The 9035-nt window shown below is 35.4% G+C and overlaps 1 protein-coding gene across 3 annotated transcripts; it reads right to left on the bottom strand.

Annotated features, from left to right (window-relative positions):
• Positions 1 to 5661: 5661 nt before the first annotated feature.
• Positions 5662 to 8656, bottom strand: LOC117227685 (protein-associating with the carboxyl-terminal domain of ezrin). Of its 3 annotated transcripts, none has more exons than XM_033483145.2 (6): positions 8501 to 8656; positions 8078 to 8306; positions 7488 to 7932; positions 7224 to 7413; positions 7005 to 7141; positions 5662 to 6939 (listed from the first exon to the last, which is right to left on the bottom strand). In XM_033483145.2, the coding sequence occupies exons 2-6, from the start codon at positions 8270 to 8272 to the stop codon at positions 5996 to 5998; spliced, it is 1911 nt and encodes a 636-aa protein (XP_033339036.1). In that variant the 5' UTR covers positions 8273 to 8306; positions 8501 to 8656; the 3' UTR covers positions 5662 to 5995. The 3 variants fall into 3 exon arrangements, with proteins under 3 accessions (XP_033339036.1, XP_033339037.1, XP_076377506.1); XM_033483146.2 differs by having other exon boundaries at positions 8078 to 8341; positions 8427 to 8583; XM_076521391.1 differs by having other exon boundaries at positions 8078 to 8582.
• Between the last annotated feature and the right edge of the window lie 379 nt (positions 8657 to 9035).

The following is a 9035-nucleotide window of genomic DNA, read 5'->3' as shown; positions in this document are numbered from 1 at the left end:
ACATTCAGCCGAGCGAGCACGAAGGGTACACCCCCCGCCCCCCCCCCAATGACTTTGACGATCGACATTATTGGAAGAGCTGTCTTGAAACACGTCTGATTCCACCATTAGTCAAGTCCCGACTGATTGAGCTTTGACATTCAGCCGAGCGAGCACGAAGGGTACACCCCCCCCACCCCCCAATGACTTTGACGATCGACATTATTGGAAGAGCTGTCTTGAAACACGTCTGATTCCACCATTAGTCAAGTCCCGACTGATTGAGCTTTGACATTCAGCCGAGCGAGCACGAAGGGTACACCCCCCCTCCCCCCAATGACTTTGACGATCGACATTATTGGAAGAGCTGTCTTGAAACACGTCTGATTCCACCATTAGTCAAGTCCCGACTGATTGAGCTTTGACATTCAGCCGAGCGAGCACGAAGGGTACACCCCCCGCCCCCCCCCCCAATGACTTTGACGATCGACATTATTGGAAGAGCTGTCTTGAAACACGTCTGATTCCACCATTAGTCAAGTCCCGACTGATTGAGCTTTGACATTCAGCCGAGCGAGCACGAAGGGTACATCCCCCCTCCACCCAATGACTTTGTCGATCGACATTATTGGTAGAGCTGTCTTGGAACACGTCTGATTCCACCATTAGTCAAGTCCCGACTGATTGAGCTTTGACATTCAGCCGAGCGAGCACGAAGGGTACACCCCCCGCCCCCCCCCCAATGACTTTGACGATCGACATTATTGGAAGAGCTGTCTTGAAACACGTCTGATTCCACCATTAGTCAAGTCCCGACTGATTGAGCTTTGACATTCAGCCGAGCGAGCACGAAGGGTACACCCCCCCTCCCCCCAATGACTTTGACGATCGACATTATTGGAAGAGCTGTCTTGAAACACGTCTGATTCCACCATTAGTCAAGTCCCGACTGATTGAGCTTTGACATTCAGCCGAGCGAGCACGAAGGGTACATCCCCCCTCCACCCAATGACTTTGTCGATCGACATTATTGGAAGAGCTGTCTTGAAACACGTCTGATTCCACCATTAGTCAAGTCCCGACTGATTGAGCTTTGACATTCAGCCGAGCGAGCACGAACGGTACACCCCCCCCCCCCCCCCCAATGACTTTGACGATCGACATTATTGGAAGAGCTGTCTTGAAACACGTCTGATTCCACCATTAGTCAAGTCCCGACTGATTGAGCTTTGACATTCAGCCGAGCGAGCACGAAGGGTACACCCCCCGCCCCCCCCCCCAATGACTTTGACGATCGACATTATTGGAAGAGCTGTCTTGAAACACGTCTGATTCCACCATTAGTCAAGTCCCGACTGATTGAGCTTTGACATTCAGCCGAGCGAGCACGAAGGGTACATCCCCCCTCCACCCAATGACTTTGTCGATCGACATTATTGGTAGAGCTGTCTTGAAACACGTCTGATTCCACCATTAGTCAAGTCCCGACTGATTGAGCTTTGACATTCAGCCGAGCGAGCACGAAGGGTACACCCCCCCCCCCCCCCAATGACATTGACGATCGACGATCGCGCGATCGACGGCGATCGATAATATCGATAATTTCGATTATTTCCGATGATTTAATATTTGCGGTAATTTATTTTGCAATAATGCTATCCGGGGCCCGAAAAATTATTTCATCACTTAAATTGTTCGTGAAAAGTACCAACGAGGTTTAATTAACAAGAGAACAACGTTTGCACAAATCGGTCGATGAGTTATTAAAGTTTTATTTTCCATTAAAATAATATTACATTTTAATTCTTAACAATTTAATTTATTACAATTTCACGCACTAAGTTTCCTTTAAAATTATATTATATCCTAATTCTTATCAATCTAATTTATTATAATTACACTTGTGGAAGAGCTTTCTTGAAACCCGACTGATTCCTACATTAGACAAGTTCCGACTGATTGATCAATGACATTGAGCCGAGCGAGCATGAAGGGTACCCCCCCCCCCCCCCTATGACTTTGACGATCGACGGCGATCGATAATATCGATAACTTCGATTATTTCCAATTATTTAATATTCGCGATAATTTATTTTGCAATAATGCTATCCGGTACCCGAGAAATTATTTCATCCCTTAAATTGTTTATGAGAAGTACCAACGAGGTATATATATATATATAATTAACAAGAGACTTGCACAAATCGATCGATCAGTTATTAAATCAAATTTCCTTCGGTAATAAATTTACTATTTCTCGCTTCTTAATATTTGCAACAATTCTGTTTGTTAGAAGTTTGGTCAAGCACCTTACTGGCTATTTTGTCATTTAATTTGTTAGTGAAAATAATAGGTAGAATCAGACACATGGAGTAATATTACGAGCACGAATGATTCGAGAAATTGTTGCAGCAGACGAGCTTCGTTGATAAATCAATTGCTCTTCGATGTTTAATATTAACGAGAATTCTTATTGAAAATGATATTATTAAATAATCTCCTGGCTATTTCGTCGTATCATTTCGTTGCGGAACACAACGCGTTGGTTATTTTCGCGACGCTAATACAACTATTGTTATTTCGTCCCACAACTCTAATGAAAATCGAGAATGTTTGCACTGCAGAGGGTTGCAGCTGCAGCATGTAGTCTGAAAAACGAACGAAAGTACTGGAACGCGATTTTCTCGCAACGCTAACTTTGAAATTAAGTCGAAGATAAATCGCGATATTCGGATTCGCAACGCTATAATGCAAATCACGATATGATCATCTTAGCTGATTGCGTTGACTTTGTCCATTGTGGCAGCTGCAGCATAGGCGCCTGAAAAGTCGAACGAAGCTATTGCAACGCGATTCTTTCGTCGCAACGCTAATTCAACGAACAGAAATCCAAAAGATTAGTTTGATTTGCAAAAAGAACAAGTCTGCAGGCTTTAAAAAATCTAAGAAAATTGACAAGTCAAATCGCGAATAGTTCGCAACACTATCTTTTAAACTACTCGATGCAGCAATTTAAATAAGAATCGCGACTATTTCGTGCGCAAAGCTAACTTCAATTTCTGTTCAAAATTAACTATAGCAACGCGTGATCAATTCGCAACGCTATGGTAAACCGCAGATGTGTTCATTCGAACTGTTGCAGAATAGGCAAGAAAAAAAGTCGGAAAATAAACTATTGCAACGCGATTGTGTCGTCTCAACGCTAATACATACAACGAACAGAGATTCAGAAACAAGAGGACTTTAAAAATCTTCAAAATTTTCCAACTCACAACGCGATCGTATTTATTCGCAACGCTATCTTTAAAGCTACGGTACAAAATGAAATCGCAATTATTTAATTCGTAACACTGTACTTCAAACAATTAATTTCAATGCTAATGATAATCGCGACTGTTTTATTCGCAACGCTAATTTTGATCTTTGCTCAAAACGAATTAAAACAACGCGTGATTATTTCGCAACGCTATTGCAAGTCGAGTACGTGCCCATCTACATTCTTGAATTGAATTCGAACGGAAAACGCGAATTATTGAAAAAATACACCCTAGCTAGATATACAATGCAATACACAACAAGCATGCGGTCACTGGTACATATAAAATTGAGAAAACTACTGATAAAAAAAGATCATGCGTCTCACATTTCGATGCAACGTTGGCTCTGGAATCCGGAGCAGGAAGAATTAAACAAAAGTAGGAGAGAGAAGCAGCAACAGGAAAGAAAGGCAACAGTAAGAAAAAAGAAGTAGAAGCAGCAACTGCAACAAAAAAGAAGTGTAGATGTCTGATATATGATTCCAAATGAAAATATTAATTTCTATTTCAAAAAGGTAAATTCATGTTGAAATTGAAGATAAAATTTTGTTAAATAAGGAGAAAGTAAAATTTTAGATTCATATTAAGAAGAAAACTAAAATTTGATCTTAGAAGAAAGTAGAGTTTTAAATTAAAACTGCAAAGAAAAGAAAATTCAAAATTTTCCCATATTTTAATAAAATTTTTAAAATTAAATCGAAAACTGTTTTCAAGATTTATTTTCATATTGATCGGCGATCCGAAATGATCACAACGGGAGTGATTTAGAGTATAGAGGATAGAGTATGTATGTGTAGAGTTTTTCACGCTTGGAGAAGTTATTCTTACGATTGTCACATACAATGTATGTAAATTTTTTTCAAAGTTGTTAGTAATTGAAATTGATGTTTGTCCCTTGGTTAGTTTTGTTTCGAATGAGCGAGGCAAGCGAGTGAGAGAGAGAACAATTTCGTCGAGTTTCACATGTAGCAATGTAAATATATTGAAAATGCATTTGTCAATTGTTAATAAATTAAATTTACGTAAGAACAGTAGGATTTTTTACGATCCTTACATAAATTTCTTACTGTCCGCCGCAATGTGTTTATGTACATGTCTATACGTTTCTATAAATGTAATAATATATAGTAATAGTAATAGTTCGTCAATAATTTTGGCGCGTCTCTCTTTTAACGTGGGGAAGATTTTCCATTGTAGAAAACTTTCTCTGTCGCGGAAAGACACAATGCATGTGGCCGAACTCGTGTGCAGACAATAATATTTAAAAAAAAACCCACGGACGAAAATTGTATTCAACGCTACGAATAAATGCACTTCGAATAGGAAAAAGTATCTCTATTCGTTGGATAAATTCTCGTCGAATGAAATTACTTATTCGATACTTGTCGAATAAAAATACTTTCTTTATTCAAACGTTCGAATAACAAATAAAGATAAAGTATCTCTTTTTCGAATCATTATTTAAATAATTTCTTATCTAAATAATGCCCAACTCTGTCTTAGGCCCGTCTTCACCAAATCCATCTAAAACAACGCCTTGAGTTAGAAGTCAGAATTATGAATTTGGCTCATAGTATTTTAGAAGTTTCAGAAAAACTACAAAGGAACTATTAAATATAATTACAGAAAAAGGAGGAATAAGGAAGGAGCGACTGTTGAAGACATCGCTCGCCGACATTAAACAATTTTTACATGTCGGTATAATCTAGCTTAAAAAGGGGAACTGGCAGCTTGGTTGTTTTTAAATTTCACGAAATGTGGAAGAGAGCAAATGATTTTTTGGCACTTTCTCGAAAAGTAGAAGTAAGCAATTAAAAGCAATTACAGAACAATAATTATCAAAAAAGAGCAATTCTTTGGTAGGTCATATAGCACGTTTTATGCATTATTTCAGAATTTTCGTATTTTTAAAAGTACCCGTCTCTTATAAAAGTTGATAGGCATATCAAAAAGTTTTTTGTATATTTCTCGAAAAGGATAAGTGAGTAATTAAAACTAATTGGTGAACAATTACGAGCAATTAAAGAGCAATTTTTTTAGCTATGTTTTATTAATATTGGTTACTATGGTGAGCCAGCTTCACACGGGAACAAAATTTTGATAAACATAAAACTGTGCATCAATATATCGTATAATATTAAATATCGATATATTAATTAAAAAATATCGATACAAAATATCGATATTTAAAATATCTGTAATAATATTAAAAACAACTGTATTACATCTCTATAGTACATTTAAATCAAGAACTCTGATCTTCGAACCATACCGAATCGGTGTGAACACCCAAGAAAATGGATGCGGTTATGAACAACTTTTTCCTGTTTTCTTTTTAATTCTAGTAAGCATTTTGAAAATTAAATTACTCAGAACATTATTGATTTATTATATAAGCAGCGTACATATTAATCACGAAATTCAATATATTACAAAAATTTATTTTATTTATATAACATTTGTATTCACTTAATATATGTATGCATCATGGGCATGTATATATGTACATTTGAATCATACTTCAAAGATGAATAATTTCTGTTCCACTGCAACATTAGACAAATAACAATAATTGTCTCATTAAAAAACTCTGTCCTGTACTTTAGTTCACATATATTTTGTACAAATTTATTTTATACACTAAATTTATTTTTGTATCGTATATATAACATATGCGATTTAGAAATTCTCTTATTTTCTTAAATCTTCAATTCTTGAGCATCATTCATTCCCCAGTCACTTAAATCTTCTTCCCAACCATTGTTCTCTTCACTTACATCTAATTCATTTAACGCTTTAATGTCGAACACACTTTTTGTTGTTAATTGTGGTTGTACATGTAACACTTGCGTCTTTTTTATTATGGGTTCCATATCCGTGAAGAAGTCATACTCTTCCTTTGTAGTATTCGTCAACTTTGAATTCTTGATATCAAGTTCTGAAATATCGCATAAAATAATTGATTTCTTTGGAAACTTGGATTCAATTGCTTTGGCTTTGTTGAGATCAAATACTGGATTTGTGTCAATTATTGGTACTAAATTAACGGTCGAAATGTCATTAGATTCGCAAGTAGGTAATTGGGAAATCTGAGGACGGAGTTCTCTAGTGGAGGTTTCTTGAGTTTCCCAATCGGACCATGTATACTCTTCTTCTATAACCGAAGAAACATTTTCTTTTCTATCTTCGCCTCCATCCGGTGATGGCCTCTCTGGTAAGTTAATTATGTTTTGACTAGTACTTGTAGGGGCTGCAAAATCAACGATGTTTACAAAAGATGAAATAGCATTATTGTTTTGTCCATTGTCTTTTACTTTATTTGGTCGACCATCCGTAAATAATTTTCCCCTGTTTCCACCAACTACAGTAGCTGCACCGAGTATTGGAACTACATCAGCTAATGCTTTTAAAGTTGCAGAAACAAGATGATCGTTCGTATCTTTAATTCCAACAAGCAGTTCAGGAAGTATTTGAGATTTTAATTCGTCCGCTTGAAACGTATGAACAAACGAGTGAAAATGTGATAAAAGTACCAAACGTATCGACACATCTCTTATACAGAACATTTGTAGTAGTTTAGGTACTAGATACGCTTTAAATGTTGATACTACAAACAAATTATCGTCCACGTTGTCTTTTCCATCTGAAATAATAATGATTATATATAGATACATATATGTATAGGTATATTGAATGTAGACTTTTTACCTTTAGGTTTTAAAATAAATGGTAAAAGCTTCTCTTGTGCAGTTGGATCTAATAAAACCATTCGTGAAAGTAATAATCGTCCTAACTGTTCCGCTACAATATTTTCAGGAAATGTTCTTAATTGCACTATTAAATTCCTATAATTTGATTAAGTATTTTATTGTAATATTGTATTCCAATTAATGACAATAATTTATTTAATTTTGTAGGTGTACTAACCCAAAAAATATTTCTTTTTCTTGACAGCTTTTTAATGGTAATTCCTCTAAAAACGCATGTATTCTCATAAAATCATGAGTAAAAAATGGGTGCTGAAGAACACTTGATAAGTTGCTTCTCAAGCATGGATCAGAATTCTGTAAATTCTCTTTACAAAATTGCTTGAAGTCTAGAAGACTTGGTACATCGTCTGAAATAATGCATTAAAGTTATGTTTATAATTTATCTATATGCAAAAGATTATTTCTTGACTAATACATTTACCGGAATTCTTTAATTTCAGAATGTCGTCTGCCAAAATTCCAAATGCATATGCATCAATTGCTGTAAAACTAGTCGATAAAATAGTTGCATCTTCATCAGGTGATACTGCTTTCTCGTACCTATAGCTTCTTATTTTTTTCAAATAAGCTGGAGTCAATTCTTTGAATTTACTTAGGCATTCTAAGCCACCAAGTTTCCAACATCCTTCTGATGTAACGTAAATAACACTGCCACATATGTTGTTATGAGAAGCAGATGCTTTCTCATGGAGAAATACAAGTGCCCTTAAAATGCTATATAGACCCATGCATATTTGAAGCGTATTCTGTGATTCTATTGTTTGAATCAGAGGTCTAACTTGTTCGGTTGTAAGATAAAATTTGCTGCCTTTAGACCATGATGAGACATACTTCAGTATACAAGGATGCCTATATAACATTAGATTCTGAAAAGTATGTTCATTATTTACATATATATTATCTAAATCCCTAAAACAATAGATCGAGAGAAATATATAATTTTAGATATGTATTTTATATAGGTACGTGCGGATTTCACAATATCAAGGTAATCAATAAACTAAAGTTAACCTTTGCAGCTTTCTCCAAAGGAGAAGGATTCCCAAAACTTGCATTATAATGCAAAGACGGTTCGCTGACAAATAAAGATACTATTTGAGTACCATGTCCTTTCACGCGAGCGGTATGGTGTACCCAAAAATCCGTTATTTCTACAGATTTCTCTTCAATTTCTAGCCCGCTGTGGGCACTTATTTCACTCCCCATTAATTTTGTTAATCCTCCAAAAGGAACGACTTTGCTGTTATCAAACGATAAGCAAAAGCATATAATCGACTAGAATTATATTTAATATTTTATAAATAAAATTAAGAAAAGTTTGTCTGTGTCAAAATCATTTTTAGTGTCACAATTAACTCACAGAACATTAAGCATTTTGAATAGAATTTAGCCATCTTCGATAGTTTACGTACAATATTATATGTCAGTACTTACATAGGTAATACTAGTTCTTTAAGAGTGTTATTGACATTGTGTGTTTATAGCATAAGTACTGAACACGTACTACAGTGACAGTGCCTACGTATGCATCTGTATAACCGACACATGTAATGCAAACTTGCGATGTTAGCGCTATTAGTGCATTCTTATATTGAATGTAAACTATTTTTGTGTGTTACACATATGTCATATTTAAAAAAGCATTTTGTTAGGTTTAAAAAAAAATTTAACGTTTGAAAGACGCATTTTGAACGAGGAAAAATTATTCATGTTTTAAATCAATGTTACAACTCATTATAGATAACTACGTATTTTTTATAATTATTTTATTAAATTTCATTGGATGCTTGTGGAAGTTAGCTTATTAATTATAAATACATAAAATTATTTATACTTTATAATGTCATATCAGGTGCGAGGATCTGTCGCATCTGTATGTGTTTAACGAGTATAACTGGCGTAATATGTATCTTATTATTTTAATAACATACGTTTACAATATATGAAAATGTAACATTCGTTTTGAAGT

Source organism: Megalopta genalis, chromosome 1 (genome assembly GCF_051020955.1).
Source record: "Megalopta genalis isolate 19385.01 chromosome 1, iyMegGena1_principal, whole genome shotgun sequence".
NCBI classification, from domain to species: domain Eukaryota; kingdom Metazoa; phylum Arthropoda; class Insecta; order Hymenoptera; family Halictidae; genus Megalopta; species Megalopta genalis.
Note: the sequence above shows the minus strand (reverse complement) of the source record. Positions and strands in the feature narration are given on the sequence as shown.

Coding starts and splice junctions, on each gene's coding strand:
- LOC117227685 (XM_033483145.2), bottom strand. CDS start 8,272: ATGGGGAGTGAAATAAGTGCCCACAGCGGGCTAGAAATTGAAGAGAAA. Junction 7,414..7,487: donor TCTGAAATTAAAGAATTCCG/GTAAATGTATTA, acceptor GCATTATTTCAG/ACGATGTACCAAGTCTTCTA. Junction 7,142..7,223: donor GAAAAAGAAATATTTTTTGG/GTTAGTACACCT, acceptor ATCAAATTATAG/GAATTTAATAGTGCAATTAA.